Source organism: Oncorhynchus keta, chromosome 10 (genome assembly GCF_023373465.1).
Source record: "Oncorhynchus keta strain PuntledgeMale-10-30-2019 chromosome 10, Oket_V2, whole genome shotgun sequence".
In the NCBI taxonomy this organism is placed as follows: Eukaryota; Metazoa; Chordata; class Actinopteri; order Salmoniformes; family Salmonidae; genus Oncorhynchus; species Oncorhynchus keta.
Genome location: NC_068430.1, coordinates 78848769 through 78871316, shown reverse-complemented (window position 1 = coordinate 78871316; position 22548 = coordinate 78848769). Strand labels below are relative to the sequence as shown.

The window sequence follows — 22548 nt, the reverse complement described above, 5'->3', positions numbered from 1 at the left end:
CCTTGCAGAGATAGACAAGATTGTCCAGCAATGGCGTGCCATCCATCTTAGTAAATGGAATGAGACAAAAAACACACTGGGCTTCTGGAGTGGGATTTGGACGTTCAGGGATGCAGCTGATATCAACCCGTTTCAAGAACTTGCCATGGCTGCTCTGTCTGTGATGTCATTGCCACAGTCGAATGCTGAAGTTGAGAGAGTATTCAGCCAGATGAGGGTGGTAAAAAGAAAACTTAGAAATCGGATGTCCTTGCAGACCCTTAACTCCATCCTGTACATTCGATATGGACTGAAGCTGTCTGTGAGGCTTGCTATGAGCACCAGCTCCCTGATAATGTTTTGCAGCTTTTTGGCTCATCAGCTGCTTACTAATTTAAGTAGTTGCTGAACCTGCCATAGAGAGCCTTGACTAAAATGACGATGACCCACTCTTTCTGTGAGCCAGCACAGCCTGTGTGTGTGTGGAGGGGGGTCAGCGTAGTGTCCAGAGCATGGAGGCGCTACCAGGAGACAGGCCAGTACACCAGGAGATGTGGAGGAGGCCGTAGGAGGGCAACAACCCAGCAGCAGGACCGCTACCTCCACCTTTGTGCAAGAAGGAGCACTGCCAAAGCCCTGCAAAATGACCTCCAGCAGGCCACAAATGTGCATGTGTCTGCTCAAATGGTCAGAAACAGACTCCATGAGGGTGGTATGAGGGCCCAACGTCCACAGGTGGGGGTTGTGCTTATAGCCCAACACCGTGCAGGACGTTTGGCATTTGCCAGAGAACACCAAGATTGGTGCTCTTCACAGATGAAAGCAGGTTCACACTGAACACATGTGACTGACGTGACAGTCTGGAGACGCCGTGGAGAACGTTCTGCTGCCTGCAACATCCTCCAACATTACCGGTTTTGCGGTGGGTCAGTCATGGTATGGGGTGGCATTTCTTTGGGGGCCCTTCATGTGCTCGCCAGAGGTAGCCTGACTGCCATTGGGTACCGAGATGAGATCCTCAGGCCCCTTGTGAGACCATATGCTGGTGGTTGGCCCTGGGTTCCTCTAATGCAAAGACAATGCTAGACCTCATGTGGTTGGGTGTGGTTCCTGCAGAGGAAGGCATTGATGCTATGGAACTGGCCTGTTCCCCAGACCTGAATCCAATTGAGCACATCTGAGACATCATGTCTCGCTCCATCCACCAACGCCACGTTGCACCACAGACTGTCCAGGAGTTTGGCGGATGCTTTAGTCCAGGACAGGAGGAGATCAGTCCTCAGGGCCATGCGCGACCATGCCCAGGTGTTGTAGGGAGGTCATACAGGCACGTGGAGGCCACACACACTACTGAGCCAGTAGCTAACCATGGTTCTGAAAAGACAAACCAACGTGCACGGCGCCACATAGACCGATCACAGGCACGACTTGGATGGACAATGTATTTAACTTATAGGCCCAATGTTGCACTGATTGTGCTCTATTTTAATCCATTAGGCATTTCTGAAGACCATCCATTTCTAAAAATCTTTGAGAAACATGCAATTGTCATAGCAACATATTATAATTACAATACTGCAGGCTAGTGTTTTAGAGAAATCAGAATTAAAATCAAATACATTTTTATTGGTCACATACACATGATTAGCAGATGTTTTGGGGCGGTGTAGCCTAGTGGTTAGAGCGTTGGACTAGTAGCCTAGTGGTTAGAGCGTTGACTAGTTAACCGAAAGGTTGTTAAATCGAACCCTGAACTGACAAGGAAAAATCTGTAGTTCTGCCCCTGAGGAAGTTAACCCACTGTTCCTAGGCCATCATTGAAAATATGAATTTAGCCTAGTGGGAGGAGTGTGCTGCCAACACCAGACTCCGAATGGAGACATTAGCTAAGTAACATAGATAATTAAGATGTCTTCTCTGCAGAATATGCTTATATTATTGACCTGTTGAAACTCTTGTTATTAGAATGTCTCCTTTTGGAGTCTGGTGTTATAGCTGCACTTCCTCCCTCATATGGGCCTCAAGTCATCTGGGGTCCAGAGAGGGAAGAAGTCAGGCTTGTCTGTCACATGTCCCTGATGCTATGCAGAATATCAGAACGGGAATATGGGCAAAGGAGGCCAGAGGGAAACATTGTTTCCATATGTGAATGTGTCTTTACCCATTGCAACCCATGTGAAGGATGGCTTGAGTAATGGCAACCAATCACTTGTCTCCACAATGTCTGTGCATCAGTCACCCCCTCCTAGCAAGGTGGAAACTAAGTAACAACAAGTGTCTGTGCATCAGTCACCCCTCCTAGCAAGGTGGAAACTAAGTAACAACAAGTGTCTGTGCATCAGTCACCCCTCCTAGCAAGGTGGAAACTAAGTAACAACAAGTGTCTGTGCATCAGTCACCCCTCCTAGCAAGGTGGAAACTAAGTAACAACAAGTGTCTGTGCATCAGTCACCCCTCCTAGCAAGGTGGAAACTAAGTAACAACAAGTGTCTGTGCATCAGTCACCCCTCCTAGCAAGGTGGAACTAAGTAACAACAATGTCTGTGCATCAGTCACCCCTCCTAGCAAGGTGGAACTAAGTAACAACAAGTGTCTGTGCATCAGTCACCCCCTCCTAGCAAGGTGGAACTAAGTAAAAACAAGTGTCTGTGCATCAGTCACCCCCTCCTAGCAAGGTGGAACTAAGTAAAAACAAGTGTCTGTGCATCAGTCACCCCCTCCTAGCAAGGTGGAACTAAGTAAAAACAAGTGTCTGTGCATCAGTCACCCCTCCTAGCAAGGTGGAACTAAGTAACAACAATGTCTGTGCATCAGTCACCCCCTCCTAGCAAGGTGGAACTAAGTAACAACAATGTCTGTGCATCAGTCACCCCCTCCTAGCAAGGTGGAACTAAGTAACAACAATGTCTGTGCATCAGTCACCCCCTCCTAGCAAGGTGGAACTAAGTAACAACAATGTCTGTGCATCAGTCACCCCCTCCTAGCAAGGTGGAACTAAGTAACAACAATGTCTGTGCATCAGTCACCCCCTCCTAGCAAGGTGGAAACTAAGTAACAACAAGTGTCTGTGCATCAGTCACCCCCTCCTAGCAGGGTGGAACTAAGTAACAACAAGTGTCTGTGCATCAGTCACCCCCTCCTAGCAAGGTGGAACTAAGTAACAACAAGTGTCTGTGTCTGGAACAGGAAAGGTGGGGGTCTAGTGACGTGTGGGTTAGTGTCTGGAACAGGACGTGTGGGGTTAGAACAGGTGTCTGAACAGGACAAGGTGGGGTTAGTGTCTGGAACAGTCTGTGGGGTTAGTGTCTGGAACAGGATGTGGAACTAAGTGGGGTTAGTGTCTGAACAGGACGTGTGTCTGTGTCTGGAACAGGATGTGTGGGGTTAGTGTCTGGAACAGGACGTGTGGGGTTAGTGTCTGAACAGGACGTGTGGGGTTAGTGTCTGGAACAGGACGTGTGGGGTTAGTGTCTGGAACAGGACGTGTGGGGTTAGTGTCTGGAACAGGACGTGTGGGGTTAGTGTCTGGAACAGGACTGTGGGGTTAGTGTCTGGAACAGGACTGTGGGGTTAGTGTCTGGAACAGGACGTGTGGGGTTAGTGTCTGGAACAGGACGTGTGGGGTTAGTGTCTGGAACAGGACGTGTGGGGTTAGTGTCTGGAACAGGACGTGTGGGGTTAGTGTCTGGAACAGGACGTGTGGGGTTAGTGTCTGGAACAGGACGTGTGGGGTTAGTGTCTGGAACAGGACGTGTGGGGTTAGTGTCTGGAACAGGACGTGTGGGGTTAGTGTCTGGAACAGGACGTGTGGGGTTAGTGTCTGGAACAGGACGTGTGGGGTTAGTGTCTGGAACAGGACGTGTGGGGTTAGTGTCTGGAACAGGACGTGTGGGGTTAGTGTCTGGAACAGGACGTGTGGGGTTAGTGTCTGGAACAGGACGTGTGGGGTTAGTGTCTGGAACAGGATGTGTGGGGTTAGTGTCTGGAACAGGATGTGTGGGGTTAGTGTCTGGAACAGGACGTGTGGGGTTAGTGTCTGGAACAGGACGTGTGGGGTTAGTGTCTGGAACAGGACGTGTGGGGTTAGTGTCTGGAACAGGACGTGTGGGGTTAGTGTCTGGAACAGGACGTGTGGGGTTAGTGTCTGGAACAGGATGTGTGGGGTTAGTGTCTGGAACAGGATGTGTGGGGTTAGTGTCTGGAACAGGATGTGTGGGGTTAGTGTCTGGAACAGGACGTGTGGGGTTAGTGTCTGGAACAGGACGTGTGGGGTTAGTGTCTGGAACAGGACGTGTGGGGTTAGTGTCTGGAACAGGATGTGTGGGGTTAGTGTCTGGAACAGGACGTGTGGGGTTAGTGTCTGGAACAGGACGTGTGGGGTTAGTGTCTGGAACAGGACTGTGGGGTTAGTGTCTGGAACAGGACGTGTGGGGTTAGTGTCTGGAACAGGATGTGTGGGGTTAGTGTCTGGAACAGGATGTGTGCGGGGGGTCTGGAACAGGATGTGTGGGGTTAGTGTCTGGAACAGGACGTGTGGGGTTAGTGTCTGGAACAGGACGTGTGGGGTTAGTGTCTGGAACAGGATGTGTGGGGTTAGTGTCTGGAACAGGACGCGTGGGGTTAGTGCCTGGAACAGGACGCGTGGGGTTAGTGTCTGGAACAGGATGTGTGGGGTTAGTGTCTGGAACAGGACGTGTGGGGTTAGTGTCTGGAACAGGACGTGTGGGGTTAGTGTCTGGAACAGGACGTGTGGGGTTAGTGTCTGGAACAGGACATGTGGGGTTAGTGTCTGGAACAGGATGTGTGGGGTTAGTGTCTGGAACCATTGTATGTCATCTCTGAGGGCCCACCTATCCTGACCTATCCGGAGAGAGTATATAACTCAGAGGCTCACGCCACTCAGTGAGCACTCACTGCATTCATGTGTGTTTGGTGTGACATGCTCCCTTACTAATAAATTGTGAATAAAGGCACGATTGGTGATTGACCTTCTCTCTCCTCGTTATTGATTAGAATTTCCACAACACTCGTCACTCTTTTTGTCAATACTATTATATTTGTCATAACGCCGTTTTGGGTGAGTATCTTAGTAAAATATTTAATTTAGAGAGAAATTAGTGATGTAGCTCATAATTTCCCCCACAAATGGACGTCAGATTGACGTGATTTGACAGCTACGATATTTTCTTTAATCTACTCTCTCCCTCATCGGTTCGCTCTGCGTTCTATTAGCCAGTCGGATTTTTATTGCGGAAGCGATTACTTTTCTCTCGCAGTTGGCAGGCAGGCATTATTCGCTTAAAACAAATACTTTCCCAAACATGTATACAACACAAAACATCGTCAACTCAATAACATCGACTTGAGATGCGAAAACAATTGATTGACTTCATTACAAGAAGACTGTGAAGACTGTTTACACGGGCGTGTGTGACGCGTCTCTTCCTACATTCATCGTGTTGACGATCGAGAATTGCTTTCATATTCGCTAACTACGGGGTTTTTGACACTTTGCCCGCTAGTCAGGTAATGTTGCATTTCTTGCCTTATTATTCATATATATTGATTGTTGCAAATATTACATGTTAATGTTATGTCAATCACTAGCTGGTTAGTTTAAGTTACAATTTCGCCAGGTGGCTACATGCGATTTGGATGACAGCTGTTGTTGTGTAACGTTAGAAAACACTAGCTATGTGTGACAACAATGTATTTCCATCAACATGTGACACAGAACCCATATTTAACAACGCAGTGTTGTGGCCTGTTGCAGTCATATTGTTTCATGACCCACCCATTTCATGTCAGCCGAACACAAGTCTGCAGTCACGTTTCTCAGTAGCATTAGAAGATTCATGATTAAATCGTCATTAAATCAGGTCTGGTAGATTTACTTTGATCGTCCAGGCTCGTGATCGCACCCTTCCTCTTTCCACTGATAGCTAGCTAGTGAGTGAGTGTTTGCACAGCGTAACATATTCAGGAAATGCTAGCAAGAGCAACAGACGGACATGAAAATAAAATCTTAACATCTTGTCGTGTCCTCTGTGTTTCTCTCTCTGTCTTTTTTATTTTATTTGACCTTTATTTAGACAGGGAGGCCAGTTGAGAACACGTTCTCATTTACAACTGCGATCTGGCCAAGATAAAGCAAAGCTGTGTGACACAAAAACAACACAGAGTTACACATGGAAACATAGTCAATAATACAGTAGAAAACAAAAGTCTATATACAGTGGGTGCAAATGAGGTGAGATAAGGGAGGTAAGGCAATAAATAGGCCATGGTGGCGAAGTAATTACAATATAGCAATTAGACACTGGAGGGATAGATGTGCAGAATATGAATGTGCAAGTAGAGATACTGGGGTGCAAAGGAGCAAGATAAATAATGTCTGTCTGTGTCTCTGTCTGCCTGTCTGTCTGTCGGTCTCACTCCCTTTCTCCCCCCTCTGTTTATGTCCTCTTCCCCCTCTAGTTGGGATGAAGCCTGGAGTAGGGGCATGTCAGGACCCCTGTCAGGGTGGTCTGGGGGTGGGTGACAGGGGGACGACACCCTGGTGTCTCTACCCCCTAAAGACACCCCTGGCTCACCCGGGGTCACCCCTCAGAGTTGGGAAGCCCTGGCCCCCGGGTCACCCTCAGATGGTGGTGTCTTACAAGAGGAAGCCCTGGCCCCCGCCAGGTCGCTACCTACTGGGGTGAGAGGATACATTTTGACCTGCTCAAGATGGTGGTGTCTTACAAGAGGATGGCCCTGTTTCTGGAGCCGCTCACTGACACGTTGGAGCTGGCCCGCTACCTACTGGGGTGAGAGGATACATTTACACACTGATCCAAGATCGGTTTTTAGTTTCTCCGATGGTGATAACGGATAGGACTTGGGAGAGTAGACTGATTCACTCTACCTACTGGGCTAATGTAGGGAGGGTAGACTGAGCCTAGATCTGGGCCGTGGAGCTGGCACTCTACCTACTGGGCTAATGTAGGGAGGGTAGACTGATCCTAGATCTGGGCTGTGGAGCTGGCACTCTACCTACTGGGCTAATGAAGGGAGGGTAGACTGATCCTAGATCTGGGCTGTGGAGCTGGCACTCTACCTACTGGGCTAATGAAGGGAGGGTAGACTGATCCTAGATCTGGGCTGGAGTGGAGCTGGCACTCTACCTACTGGGCTAATGTAGGGAGGGTAGACTGATCCTAGATCTGGGCTGTGGAGCTGGACTGGGCTAATGTAAGGGAGGGTAGACTGATCCTAGATCTGGGCTGTGGGCTGGCACTCTACCTACTGGGCTAATGGGATCCTAGAATGAAGGGAAGGGAGGGTAGACTGATCCTAGATCTGGGCTGTGGAGCTGGCACTCTGATCCTACTGGGCTAATGAAGGGAGGGTAGACTGATCCTAGATCTGGGCTGTGGAGCTGGCTACCTACTGGGCACTCTAGACCTACTGGGCTAATGAAGGGAGGGTAGACTGATCCTAGATCTGGGCTGTGGAGCTGGCACTCTACCTACTGGGCTAATGTAGGGAGGGTAGACTGATCCTAGATCTGGGCTGTGGAGCTGGCACTCTACCTACTAATGGGCTCCTAGAAGCTGGAACTGGGGAGGGTAGACTGATCCTAGATCTGGGCTGTGGAGCTGGCACTCTACCTACTGGGCTAATGTAGGGAGGGTAGACTGATCCTAGATCTGGGCTGTGGAGCTGGCACTCTACCTCCTAGACTGGGCTACCTACTGGGCTAATGAAGGGAGGGTAGACTGATCCTAGATCTGGGCTGTGGAGCTGGCACTCTACCTACTGGGCTAATGAAGGGATCTGGGTAGACTGACTCTCCTAGATCTGATCCTAGGCTGTGGAGCTGGCACTCTACCTACTGGGCTAATGAAGGGAGGTAGACTGATCCTAGAGACTGATCCTAGATCTGGGCTGTGGAGCTGGCACTCTACCTACTGGGCTAATGAAGGGTGGGTAGACTGATCCTAGATCTGGGCCGTGGAGCTGGCACTCTAGACCTGGAGCTGGGCTACCTACTGGGAATGAAGGAGGGTAGACTGATCCTAGATCTGGGCTGTGGATCTGGGCTGTGGCTGGCACTCTACCTACTGGGCTAATGAAGGGAGGGTAGACTGATCCTAGATCTGGGCTGTGGAGCTGGCACTCTACCTACTGGGCTAATGAAGGGAGGGTAGACTGATCCTAGATCTGGGCTGTGGAGCTGGCACTCTACCTACTGGGCTAATGAAGGGAGGGAGACTGATCCTAGATCTGGGCTGTGGAGCTGGACTGGGCTAATGAAGGGAGGGTAGACTGATCCTAGATCTGGGCTGTGGAGCTGGCACTCTACCTACTGGGCTAATGAAGGGAGGGTAGACTGATCCTAGATCTGGGCCGTGGAGCTGGCACTCTACCTACTGGGCTAATGAAGGGTGGGTAGACTGATCCTAGATCTGGGCCGTGGAGCTCTAATGAGCGTAGTTGTAGATACATGCCATCTTATTTGGTTTACTGTATAGTCATGAGTCAGTGTGTGATTTGTACAGCCTGCTACCTACTGGGGTGAGTCAGTGTTTACCATAGACACTGATCGGAGGTCAGTTTTAGTTCCTCCACCCTAATGGTTGAGGATAGGACTTGAGGACACTAAACTGATCCTAGGTCCATATGAATGTGTGGTGTATTGCAGGTGGAGGATGCCTCTGTGCTCACTACTGGTCTGTGTACTGCTCAACATCCTCTTCCTCACTCTGAGTGAAGGTGAGCTAATGCTGGGTAATACACACACACACACACACACACACACTGCTATATGAACTACTACCACATACAACTGAGTGTGTATAACAATGTGATATATATCAAATGTGACAGTCAGTTTCTCTCCTGCCCTCCAGTGGGGTGGTTCTCTGTGTGTGTTCTGGGGGTGTCTGCCCCGGCTGCCCTGGGTTACCTGCAGGACAGGTGTGGGGGCGGGGCGTCGGAGGCGGAGCAACAGAAGAGGCGGTGCCACGCGGTGCATCGTAAGGACCTCCAGAACGTTCAGCTCACCAGACAGGACGCCATGCTGGAAGTCAAGGACCTGTGAGTGAGTGAGTGAGTGAGTGAGTGAGTGAGTGAGTGAGTGAGTGAGTGAGTGAGTGAGTGAGTGAGAGTTTGGCCTTCCAGTTTATAAAACCAAGTTAATTTATTTACTATCCCTGTGTGTGTGCCTGTGTGGGTGCACGCATGTGCATGTCCGGGTGTCTCTCTCTCTCTCTGTGTGTGTGTGTGTGTGTGTGTGTGTGTGTGTCCGTGTCCGTGTCCGTGTCCACAGGTTAAAGCAGCTAGATGACCTGTTGTCTCATGCCTGCCTGTCTGCTGAGTCCGTCTACAAGCTCCTATACTGGGAGAGCCACTCTGAGTCCTCTAGGTCAGTAACACTGTGTGTGTGTCCTTGTTCTCCAGGACAGTAACTCAAAGCCTCTACATTCACCATAGATATCATCACACATCTTATCTGTACTTACAGAGCTCCCGACAGACTGGTTAGTGTTGTTTGTGTGTGCCTGAGTGTCTCTGTCTCTCTCTCTCTATCTCTCGCTCTCCCTCCTCTCTATCTTTCTGTCTCTCTCCCTCCTGTCTCTCTCTCCCTCCTCTCTCTGTCTCTGTCTCCCTCCTCTCTCTCTCTCCTCTCTGTCTCTGTCTGTCTCTCTCTGTCTCTGTCTGTCTCTCTCTGTCTCTGTCTGTCTCTCTCTGTCTCTGTCTCTCTCTCTCTGTCTCTCTCTGTCTCTCTCTCTCTGTCCCTGTCTCTCTCTGTCCCTGTCTCTCTCTGTCCCTGTCTCTCTCTGTCTCTGTCTCTCTCTGTCTCTGTCTCTCTCCCTTCTCTCTCTCTCTCCCTCCTCTCTCTCTCTCCCTCCTCTCTCTGTCTCTCTCCCTCCTCTTTGTAACTCTCTCCCTCCTCTCTCTCTTTGTCTCTCTCTCCCTCCTCTCTCTGTCTCTGTCTCCCTCCTCTCTCTCTCTCCTCTCTGTCTCTCTCTGTCTCTCTCTGTCTCTCTCTGTCTCTGTCTGTCTCTCTCTGTCTCTGTCTGTCTCTCTCTGTCTCTGTCTCTCTCTGTCTCTGTCTCTGTCTCTCTCTCTCTCTGTCTCTGTCTGTCTCTCTCTGTCTCTCTCTGTCTCTCTCTGTCTCTCTGTCTCTGTCTCTGTCTCTCTCTGTCTCTGTCTCTGTCTCTCTGTCTCTCTCTGTCTCTCTCCCTCCTCTCTCTCTCTCCCTCCTCTCTCTCTCTCCCTCCTCTCTCTCTCTCCCTCCTCTCTCTGTCTCTCTCCCTCCTCTTTGTAACTCTCTCCCTCCTCTCTCTCTGCCTTTCTCCCTCCTCTCTCTGTCTCTCTTCTCTGTCTCTCAGGTTCTACGGTGGCCTGTTAGTTGTATTGATGCTGCTGTATTCTGTCCCTGTGGGCTGGGTGCTGGCCTGTCTCACTACTGCACTCTTCCTGTGGAACCGAGACTTCTGCAGGGGTCAGTACACACACACACACGCACGCACACGCACACAGTACCAGTCCAAAGTTTGGACACACCTTCTCATTCAACAGTTTTTCTTTATTTTTTACAATTTTCTACATTGTAGAATAATAGTGAAGACATCAAAACTATGAAATAACACATATGGAATCATGTAGTAACCAAAAAAGTGATAAACAAATCAGAATATATTTTATATTTGAGATTCTTCAAAGTAGCCACCCTTTGCCTTGACAGCTTTGCACACTCTTGGCATTTTGAAGACTCTCAAATATAAAATATATTTAGATTTGTTTAATACTTTTTTGGTTAGTACATCATTCCATGTGTTATTTCATAGTTTTGATGTCTTCACTATTATTCTACAATGTAGAAAATGTTTTTTTTCAAATAAAGAAAAACCCTGGAATAAGTGTCCAAACGTTTGACTGGTACTGTACATTTTTAAAAATTATTTTTATTGTACCTTTATTTAACTAGGTAAGTCAGTTAACCTCATAGTCCGCCCCATCCCGCATGCGGTCGCGTTACTACAGCCTCAAGCTCATTACCATAACGCAACATTAGCGATTTCTAAATATCGCAAATGAAATGAAATAAATATGCCTGCTCTCAAGCTTATCCTTTTCTTAACAATCCTGTCGTCTCAGATTTTCAAAATATGCTTTAGAACCAGAGAAAATCAATAATTTGTGGTGATAGCGAGCTTAGCATTTAGCGTTAGCATTTAGCACGCAACATATTCACAAAAACCAGCAAAGGGATCAAATAAAATAATTTACCTTTGAAGAACTTCAGATGTTTCAATGAGGAGACTCTCAGTTACATAGCAGATGTCCAGTTTTTCCTGAAAGATTCTTGTGTAGGACACAACGTTCCGTTTTGTTACTATGCATTTGGCTAGGAGAAACTAACCGAAAATTCAGTCACCTACACGTCAAACTTTTTTTTCAGAATTAACTCCATAATATCGACTGAAACATGGAAAACGTTGTTTGAATCAATCCTCAAGGTGTTTTGTCATATATCTTTTCATTGAAATGCCGTCCCTGGAAGCCTGCATTCTTCTCTGAGGAGGATGGAAAAATACTGGTAGCTGACTTTTGCGAACCAATTTCCACGCAGACACCGTGCGGGACACTTGGCAATTGTAGTCTCTTATGGTCAATCTTCCAATGAGATGCCTACAAAAACGTCACAATGCTGCAGAGACCTTGGGAAACAGGGAAGAAAGTGTCCGTTCATTCCTGTCGAAACATTCACAGCCATATAAGGCGAAATCATGGAAAACGTAGCTTCAGAAATCCTGTTAATTTCCTGGGCGCTCAAACATCTTGGTTTTGCCTGAAGCTTTTGTTCAACGGCACTCACAGTGAAAATCTTTGCAGTTCTGGAAACGTCAGAGTGTCTTCTTTCCAAAACTATCAATTCCAAGCATAGTCGAGCATCTTTTCGTGACAAAATATTGCGCTTAAAACTGGCACGTCTTTTTATCCAAAAATGAAATAATGCCCCTAGTGGACTAACAGGTTAAGAACAAATTCTTATTTACAATGGTTAACTACCTGTTCAGGGGCAGAACAACAGATCTGTACCTTGTCAGCTCGGGGATTTGAACTTGCAACCTTTCAGTTACTAGTCCAGCACTCTAACCACTAGGCTACCCTGACGCCCCGGCAGACACACACTCAAGTGTTGGTTCTGTGTTCTAAAAGCCTGGTTCCACTCCCCCTCTGTGTGTGTAGTTGTGTTGGACCTAAGGGAGGTGGTCCAGTCTGGCCAGAACCCATCCTCAGAAGGAGAGATGGACCTCACAGAACCGGACCACAGCAGCCTGGACCGGACTCCCACTGCTACCAGCTTAGAGGTATGGACAGAGAGAGAAGTGGTGGGGGAGAGAAATGGGTAGGGAGGGAGGGGGAGGGAGAGAGAGAGGAGAGAGACAGAGACAGGGTGGGAGGAGAGAGAAACAGGGGAAGGGAGGGAGGATGAGACAGGGTGGGAGGAGAGAGAAACAGGGGAAGGGAGGATGAGACAGGGTGGGAGGAGGGAGAAACAGGGGAAGGGAGGGAGGATGAGACAGGGTGGGAGGAGAGAGAAACAGGGGGGAGGGAGGATGAGACAGGGTGGGAGGAGAGAGAAACAGGGGAGGGAGGGAGAGAGGGTGGGAGGAGAGAGAGGGTGGGAGGAGAGGGAGAAACAGGGTGGGAGGGAGAGAGAGAGGAGGGTGGACAGGGTGGGAGGAGAGAGAAACAGGGGAAGGGAGGGAGGATGAGACAGGGTGGGAGGAGAGAGAAACAGGGGGAGGGAGGGAGGATGAGACAGGGTGGGAGGAGAGAGAAACAGGGGAGGGAGGGAGGAGGAGACAGGGTGGGAGGAGAGAGAAACAGGGGGAGGGAGGGAGGATGAGACAGGGTGGGAGGAGAGAGAAACAGGGGAAGGGAGGGAGGAGGAGACAGGGTGGGAGGAGAGAGAAACAGGGGGAGGGAGGGAGAGAGACAGGGTGGGAGGAGAGAGAAACAGGGGGAGGGAGGGAGAGACAGGGTGGGAGGAGAGAAACAGGGGGAGGGAGGGAGAGACAGGGTGGGAGGAGAGAGAAACAGGGGGGGAGGGAGGGAGAAACAGGGGGAGGGAGGGAGGGAGAGAAACAGGGTGGGAGGAGAGAGAGAAACAGGGGAGGGAGGGAGGAGACAGGGGAGAGAGAAACAGGGTGGGAGGAGAGAGGAAGGGGGTGGAGGGAGGGAGGATGAGACAGGGTGGGAGAGAGAGAAACAGGGGAGGGAGGGAGGATGAGACAGGGTGGGAGGAGAGAGAAACAGGGGGGAGGAAGGGGTGGAGGGAGGGAGAGACAGGGTGGGAGGAGAGAGAAACAGGGCGAAGGGAGGGAGGAGAGACAGGGTGGGAGGAGAGAGAAACAGGGGAAGGGGGAGGGAGGGAGGGAGAGACAGGGGTGGGAGGAGAGAGAAACAGGGGGAGGGGGAGGGAGGGAGGGAGGGAGAGAGACAGGGTGGGAGGAGAGAGAAACAGGGGAGGGAGGGAGGATGAGACAGGGTGGGAGGGTGGGAGGAGAGAGAAACAGGGTGGGAGGAGAGAGAAACAGGGTGGGAGGAGAGAGAAACAGGGTGGGAGGAGGGAGGATGAGACAGGGTGGGAGGGAGAGAGAAACAGGGGAAGGGAGGGAGGATGAGACAGGGTGGGAGGGGAGAAACAGGGAGGGAGGGAGGATGAGACAGGGAGGGAGGGAGAGAAACAGGGGAGGGAGGGGGGAGAGGGAGGGAGGGAGAGAAACAGGGGAGGGAGAGGAAGGGGTGGATGGGAGAGGGGAAGGAGGGAGGATGAGAGGGTGGGAGAGGAAGGGGTGGATGGGAGGAGGAGACAGGGTGGGAGGGAGGGAGAACAGGGGAAGGGAGGGAGAGAAACAGGGTGGGAGGAGAGAGAAACAGGGGGAGGAGAGAGGAAGGGGTGGATGGGAGAGGAAGGGGTGGATGGGAGAGGGGAAGGGGTGGATGGGAGAGGGGAAGGGGTGGATGGGAGAGGAAGGGGTGGATGGGAGAGGAAGGGGGGAGGAGAGAGAAACAGGGGAAGGGGTGGGAGGAGAGATGGAAGGGTGGGAGGAGAGAGAAACAGGGGTGGGAGGGAGGAAGGGGTGGAGGAGAGAGAAACAGGGGTGGGAGGGAGGATGAGACAGGGTGGGAGGAGAGGAAAAGGGGAAGGGAGGAGGAGGACAGGGGGGAGGAGAGAGAAACAGGGGGGAGGAGAGAGAAGGATGGGAGGGAGGATGAGGGGTGAGATGGGAGAGGAAGGGGTGGAGGAGAGAGGAAGGGGTGGGAGGAGAGAGGAAGGGGTGGGAGGAAGGGGTGGATGGGAGAGGAAGGGGTGGATGGGAGAGGAAGGGGTGGATGGGAGAGGAAGGGGTGGATGTATAAATCGAGTCTGTATATTTGGATCAATGGTGTACATTAAAACATTCCAGATCAGTGTTCTGCAATAATCCTCTCATCTAACTTACATGTATATGATTATTGTGTGTGGTGTGTAGGACCTGTCCCCGGGCAGCGTAGAGGAGGCTGAGGAGGCAGAGCCTGATGATGAGTTCAAAGATGCCATCGAGGTAAAAACTAAATCAACCGTTATCTCCACTGTATTCCTTCATGTCTCGTTATCTGACTGGTTTTTCATCCTGACCTCTCTCTCTCTGGTCAGGTCTTAGGCCATGTAGTTTTTGATTTGATATAACTTTATTGGCAATTGCACCACTTTCACTCCGGCCCTGTTTGAACACTGCCTCCATTCCTTCCACTCAGTCTTCACAGATCTAACATGGTAGGATGGGAGAAACCAAGGAATCCACTAGGCCCACCTTCCTTTGACCTTATCCATGTCATTGTCAAATCACAAGGGAAAAGATTGTGTTGGAACACAGCTTCTTCTTCCTTCTGTCGCTGGCTGACAACTTCCTGTCCTTCTGATGATTCATTTCCTTTTCTGTTTCTACCTCCCTCTCAGTTGACTCAGGAGCCCCCTATCTCCCTGCAGGTGAGTGGCTCCCCCTGTCTGTCGGGCTGTGGTATTACAGCATTAGAAACAGGACACATTAATTAACAATTGCGACAAATAATTTTTGTTTTTATGTGTGATAAAGTTCTGTGACAATTCAACTACTCAACCCAGTTACTAAGTTGTGTGTGTGTGTGTGTGTGTGTGTTACAAGCATTTCGCTACACCTGCATTAACACCTGCTAAATATGTGTATGTGACCAATAAATTGTGATTTGAATTGAATATTTAGGACTATCTCAGACAGTTCAGTGTTACACGGCGTCATGACCGAGGTCAAAGACCTGTAAGTGTGTGTGTGTGTGTATTGCAGTGGTGTGTGTGTATTGCAGTTGTGTGTGTGTGTGTATTGCAGTGGTGTGTGTGTATTGCAGTGGTGTGTGTGTATTGCAGTGGTGTGTGTGTACCTTGCAGTGTGTGTGTTTTTTGCAGTGGTGTGTGTGTATTGCAGTGCAGTGTGTGTGTAGTGCAGTGGTGTGTGTGTGTGTGTGTGTGTGTGTGCAGTGTGTGTCATCACACTGTATTGCAGTGGTGTGCAGTGGTGTGTGTGTGTATTGCAGTGGTGTGTGTGTGTGTGTTTTGCAGTGGCTGCAGTGGTGAGAGAACCCTGTTCTTTACCTGCTACACTGGAATCGTTTTATATGAGCAGAGCTCAAACCCCGTCATCACACTGTTCAGTGGTGTTGAGCTGATCCAATCTATATAATAGAAATAGACCCCGTCATCACACTGTTCAGTGGTGTTGAGCTGCACGTTCCAATCTATATAATAGAAATAGACCACGTTATCACACTGTTCAGTGGTGTGAGCTGCACGATCCAATCTATATAATAGAAATAGACCACGTCATCACACTGTTCAGTGGTGTTGAGCTGCACGTTCCAATCTATATAATAGAAATAGACCACGTTATCACACTGTTCAGTGGTGTGAGCTGCACGTCCAATCTACACAATAGAAATAGTGTCATCACACTGTTCAGTGGTGTTGAGCTGCACGTTCCAATCTATATAATAGAAATAGACCACGTTATCACACTGTTCAGTGGGTGAGCTGCACGATCCAATCTATATAATAGAAATAGACCCATCACACTGTTCAGTGGTGTTGAGCTGCACGTTCCAATCTATATAATAGAAATAGACCACGTCATCACACTGTTCAGTGGTGTGAGCTGCACGATCCAATCTACACAATAGAAATAGACCACATCATCACACTGTTCAGTGGTGTTGAGCTGCACGTTCCAATCTATATAATAGAAATAGACCACGTCATCACACTGTTCAGAGGTGTTGAGCTGCACGTTCCAATCTATATAATAGAAATAGACCCCGTCATCACACTGTTCAGTGGTGTTGAGCTGCACGTTCCAATCTATATAATAGAAATAGACCCCGTCATCACGCTGTTCAGTGGTGTGAGCTGCACGATCCAATCTATATAATAGAAATAGACCCCGTCATCACACTGTTCAGTGGTGTTGAGCTGCACGATCCAATCTATATAATAGAAATAGACCACGTCTTCACACTATTCAGTGATGTTGAGCTGCACGATCCAATCTACACAATAGAAATAGACCACCAGGTTTCATTGAAGTGAAGCGTCTCGTGCTCTGCAAACGTTATGCATCTAGTGCAGCTGGCCAGTTCAATATTACTATCTCAGACCGCACAGTGGGTGTGTTTCTGCCGTGTTTATGTTAGATAGATACGGTGTGTTAAAAATTGGTGTGTTAGATAGATATGGGGGGGTGTGTGTGTAATCTGCTCCTGTGTGTGTTCCTCTCCATCCTAACAAGGAGACTCCCTTGGCTTTAGTGGTAAGTCTAGTTCACCCCCTTACCTCACCCTGACCCTGTTTGTGGTGAGAGGGAGGGGGGGTGTATAGGGTACACACCTCAGTTGGGTCCTGTCTACATGGGTAGTGGGATGTCTTTACACCTTAGTGCTGTTGTTACCATCACTGGTTATGTTACCATTATGACATCAGGACTATAACTTCACATCTATACCACTAATGTCATTATATATATATGTATGTATGTATATTATATATAGCACTGTCATTATTTATATATATATATATATATATATATAGCACTAATATCATTATATATATATATAGCGCTAATGTCATGATATATAGCACTAATCAATATATAGCACTAATCACTATATATATATATATATATATATAGCACTAATATCATTATATGTATGTATATTATATAGCACTATATGTCATTATTTATATATATATATATAGCACTACTATATCATGATATATAGCACTAATCACTATATATAGCATAGCACTAATCACTATATAGCACTAATCACTATATAGCACTAATCACTATATAGCACTAATCACTAATCACTATATAGCACTAATCACTATATAGCACTAATCATCATTCATACAAACGGCCTCATTCTCAATGTAGTCTGGGCGTGTCTGCATTATTCCAGCAAACCATTGGATGAGCTCTGAGTTGGTCACTGCACCTGAGTACACACACAAGGGTGGCGTTGTAATGTGTGACGTGTTTCTAGCATGGTGGTGCACTTCACTGTAAGGATGCAAATAGGACACATCCATCTCATGCTACATAGGGCTCTGGTCAAAAGTAGTGCACTAAGACTGCCAAACCCGGTCGACGCTGGGCCAATTGTGCGCCGCCCTATGGGACTCCCAATCATGTGATAAAGCCTGGATTCGAACCAGGGACTGTAGTGACGCACGCCTCTTGCACCGTCTACGTCGACAGGTGCAATGTCGTCTGAGGGCGGAGCTTAAGGTGCCCTGCCACTTCCCAATACGGTTCTTGCCTGAGGTGTACCAGCCCTCGTCTTTTAGGGCAATATATATAGGCACAGATCTAGGATCAGCTTAGTCTCATCTAATACTAACCTTTAACCATAAGGGTGTGAACTGTACAACTGATCTGGAGCATGTCTGGTTGCACGTTTCAAACTCATTCCACAGAGGTCCCAGTCTGCAGGCTTTCACTCCTTCCTTTGACTTGATTGATGAATTGAGCCCATTGGTTAGTAAGGAACTGGCCTCACCTGGTTGTGTAGGTCTTAATCGGACAGGAAAACCCCCAAAACCAACAGACCCTGGGCCCTCCATGGAAGGAGTTGGACACCCCTGCCTTGGAGGATGATGTGTATGGTTTTGTGTTAGTGGGGTTTTGCTGCCTGTGTGCTCTCGACTCCCTCTGCTGTTGACGTTGAGAAACACATCCACCTAAACCATGAAAGAGATCGGTTGGTGTTGGAGGAGTAGGGTTCAGGGTGGAGGGTTTAGGGGCTATGGTGTAGGGTTTAGGGGCTATGGTTTGTAGTTCCCACAAAGCTGCTGCCTTTAACTGCTCTTCAGTAACTTAACCCTTCTCTTCTCTCCCCCCCTACAGGAGGATGATGACATAAGTTCAGATTTGGACACCATCTCCATCACCTCAGACAACGGTCTGCTGAGCCGCAACGAGCCAATCCGCAGTAAGGTGTCCAAACTGACGGAGAAGCTACGCAAACGCTACCCCACCAACAACACAGGTCAGTCTACTCTTCATCCCTCTGTTCATCTTCTTCTTCCTCACCTCAACCCTACTTAAGAGGTGGATTTAGTAGCTAGTCTTCATAGAAATTAAATGTTCTCCCCCCTCTCTCTCCCCCTCCCCCCCCCCCCCTCTCTCTCTTCCCCCCCTCTCTCTTCACCTCCCTCCTCTCCCCCCTCTCATCCCCAAGGTAACTGTTCCAGCTGCAGTGCAGTCTTCTCAGTGGTGAAGAGAAGGGTAAGAGCTTTACACCTGTTTTTAAACCACCAATAAATACAATCATATGTCATTTTTTAAATGTCACCTTTATTGAACCAGGGAGGCTAGTTGAGAACACGTTCTCATTCACAACTGCGACCTGGCCAAGATAAAGCAAAGCAGTAATACTGTAGGTTGTTTAATAACTCTGTGTGGAACCTGGTGTGGGTCCCAAATGGCATCCTATGCCCTATATAATCTACCACTTTAGAACAGAGTCCTATGGGCCCTGGTCACAAGTAGTGAACTCGGTAGGGAATAGGACAGGGTTGGGGTTAGAGTTTCACTTTACTTCCTGAATTCACCCACTTCATTTCAAATTGGCCCCAACCCAGGAATAGGGTTCAGTTTGGGACATAACAATGATGATGTCATTGTGACCTCTGCTGTTTCAGCGGAGCTGTAGTAACTGTGGCAACAGCTTCTGCTCCAGATGCTGCTCCTACAAGGTCCTCAAGGCCTGCATGGGTGTCACAGGTGAGAGAAACACACACACAACATGCTATTATGGTATTTCTATACTTGAAATGATGAAATGATAAATAAGGTCTCCAAAGACATCAGTTGATTTTAAAAACAAAATCTCTTCTATTTTACACCTTCTCTCATTCCCCATCTCCCTCTGCCTCCCCTTTCTCATGTAATGTCTCTTTACCTCCCTCCCATCTCCCTCTGCCTCCCCTTTCTCATGTAATGTCTCTTTACCTCCCTCCCAGCTCCCTCTGCCTCCCCTTTCTCATGTAATGTCTCTTTACCTCCCTCCCATCTCCCTCTGCCTCCCCTTTCTCATGTAATGTCTCTTTACCTCCCTCCCATCTCCCTCTGCCTCATCCCCTCTTCCCCTTTCTCATGTAATGTCTCTTTACCTCCCTCCCATCTCCCTCTGCCTCCCCTTTCTCATGTAATGTCTCTTTACCTCCCTCCCATCTCCCTCTGCCTCCCCCTTTCTCATGTAATGTCTCTTTACCTCCCTCCCATCTCCCTCTGCCTCCCCTTTCTCATGTAATGTCTCTTTACCTCCCTCCCATCTCCCTCTGCCTCCCCTTTCTCATGTAATGTCTCTTTACCTCCCTCCCATCTCCTCTGCCTCCCCTTTCTCTGTCTCTTTACCTCCCTCCCATCTCCCTCTGCCTCCCCTTTCTCATGTAATGTCTCTTTACCTCCCTCCCATCTCCCTCTGCCTCCCCTTTCTCATGTAATGTCTCTTTACCTCCCTCCCATCTCCCTCTGCCTCCCCTTTCTCATGTAATGTCTCTTTACCTCCCTCCCATCTCCCTCTGCCTCCCCTTTCTCATGTAATGTCTCTTTACCTCCCTCCCATCTCCCTCTGCCTCCCCTTTCTCATGTAATGTCTCTTTACCTCCCTCCCATCTCCCTCTGCCTCCCCTTTCTCATGTAATGTCTCTTTACCTCCCTCCCATCTCCCTCTGCCTCCCCCTTTCTCATGTAATGTCTCTTTACCTCCCTCCCATCTCCCTCTGCCTCCCCTTTCTCATGTAATGTCTCTTTACCTCCCTCCCATCTCCCTCTGCCTCCCCTTTCTCATGTAATGTCTCTTTACCTCCCTCCCATCTCCCTCTGCCTCCCCCTTTCTCATGTAATGTCTCTTTACCTCCCACCCATCTCCCCTGCCTCCCCTTTCTCATGTATGCCTCTTTACCTCCCTCCCATCTCCCTCTGCCTCCCCCTTTCTCATGTAATGCCTCTTTACCTCCCTCCCATCTCCCTCTGCCTCCCCTTTCTCATGTAATGTCTCTTTACCTCCCTCCCATCTCCCTCTGCCTCCCCTTTCTCATGTAATGTCTCTTTACCTCCCTCCCATCTCCCTCTGCCTCCCCTTTCTCATGTAATGTCTCTTTACCTCCCTCCCATCTCCCTCTGCCTCCCCTTTCTCATGTAATGTCTCTTTACCTCCCTCCCAGATGCCTCCCTTTCTCATGTAATGTCTCTTTACCTCCCTCCCATCTCCCTCTGCCTCCCCTTTCTCATGTAATGTCTCTTTACCTCCCTCCCATCTCCCTCTGCCTCCCCTTTCTCATGTAATGCCTCTTTACCTCCCTCCCATCTCCCTCTGCCTCCCCTTTCTCTTTAATCTCCCTCTGCCTCCCCTTTCTCATGTAATGCCTCTTTACCTCCCTCCCATCTCCCTCTGCCTCCCCTTTCTCATGTAATGTCTCATCTTCTGCCTCCCCTTTCTCCCATCTCCCATCTCCCTCTGCCTCCCCCTTTCTCATGTAATGTCTCTTTACCTCCCTCCCATCTCCCTCTGCCTCCCCCTTTCTCATGTAATGTCTCTTTACCTCCCTCCCATCTCCCTCTGCCTCCCCTTTCTCATGTAATGTCTCTTTACCTCCCTCTCAGCTCCAGATGCCCAGAGAGAGACAGTGTTTGTTTGTGCTGTCTGCAACTCCACCCTCAGCAAGTGAGAAATGACTACCACCTCCTACCCACTCATGGAGACCTAGGGAGAGTACTGCCCCTCCTACCCAGGGTTCGAAGCTCCTTGGCTGGGTAGAGCCCGCGGCAGATCAACCTCTACCCCGCCTGGGGGTGGTTCAAAACCCCAGGTTGTCTGGTTCTCTGGCTCCAGCCCAGGTGACCAGGGTTATTAAGATGAACCAGTCCCAAATGGCAACCTATTCCCTATAAATGATTCCCTATAAATTACACTGCTTTTGCCCAGAGCCCTATGGTGTTCCCTATGGGCCCTGGTCTACAGTAGTGGACTATATAGGGAATAGGGTGTCATTTGGGACACTACCACAGACTCCCATCAGCTTGTGTTGCATTGAGATTTATCCTGTACTGTCATTCTGCCATGGAGGTCCTGAGAATGTGTGAGTGTGTGTGTGTGTGTGTGTGTGTGTGTGTGTGTGTGTGTGTGTGTGTGTGTGTGTGTGTGTGTGTGTGTGTGTGTGTTGGATTGTATTGTATAGGATATGCTATAGATTGACCCTGTTATAACTTATCCATTCTGTAATGGTTTTATATGTTGGTCCTAATGTTAATTTAATGGATGTAAAGACAGGATGCTAAAGACTATACCTCAGTCCTAAATGGCATTCCCTAATCCCCATGGGGCATAACCTAACCCCATGGAGTGATTTCCAGAGGTGATCCCAGAGCTGTGTTCAAATACTCATATTAGCTGTACTATTTGTGATGTAACATTGAGTATGTAGTTAAGTACTTATTGGATATAGTATGCCAAACGTTCCTGGATGTCATACTAAATTCACCTAAATATGAAGTATACAAGCAGTGGACACTATTTCTGTGCTTTTAGGGACCATAATGCAATTCTTCAGAAAATGGGCGTGGCTTCACCAACGTTCTCAGATTTGAGGAAAATGGCCGACGAGAGCAGATAGAAACGAATTGCTTTAAGAAAATGTTGAGCAATGTAATAAAGTAATGACTTTTCAAACAAGTTAAACGTTATGTTGGCTGACAATTTATTAGCTACGCTGTCCTTACGAACCACAGTCATTCAGCAGTATGTACCGGGCTGTTAGCTAGCTACCTAACGATAGTTGACTACATTGAACTTGCCAGGTCGTATATTAACTATCTAGCTAACTACCCAATGTTTATTGACTTGATTATTCACATCATTCTTAGCTAAGTGGTAGAGTCATCGTGCGTTCTCAATGGACATGGTTAATTCTGGCTATCTACTCTGATTTCA

General features: G+C 48.6%; 1 protein-coding gene across 8 annotated transcripts; it reads left to right on the top strand.

Moving 5' to 3' along the window:
• The first annotated feature begins 6670 nt into the window (after positions 1-6670).
• LOC118382035 (protrudin) lies at positions 6671-22290 on the top strand. Of its 8 annotated transcripts, none has more exons than XM_052528834.1 (15): positions 6671-6679; positions 8666-8736; positions 8874-9060; positions 9293-9388; positions 10359-10471; positions 12223-12344; positions 14517-14588; positions 14984-15013; positions 15267-15320; positions 16839-16859; positions 18459-18600; positions 18793-18839; positions 19256-19337; positions 19577-19600; positions 21222-22290. In XM_052528834.1, the coding sequence occupies exons 2-15, from the start codon at positions 8673-8675 to the stop codon at positions 21284-21286; spliced, it is 1119 nt and encodes a 372-aa protein (XP_052384794.1). In that variant the 5' UTR covers positions 6671-6679; positions 8666-8672; the 3' UTR covers positions 21287-22290. The 8 variants fall into 8 exon arrangements, with proteins under 8 accessions (XP_052384794.1, XP_052384788.1, XP_052384792.1 ...); XM_052528828.1 differs by lacking the exon at positions 6671-6679 and adding an exon at positions 6699-6788; XM_052528832.1 differs by lacking the exons at positions 6671-6679; positions 15267-15320 and adding an exon at positions 6699-6788.
• The last annotated feature ends 258 nt before the right edge of the window (positions 22291-22548 follow it).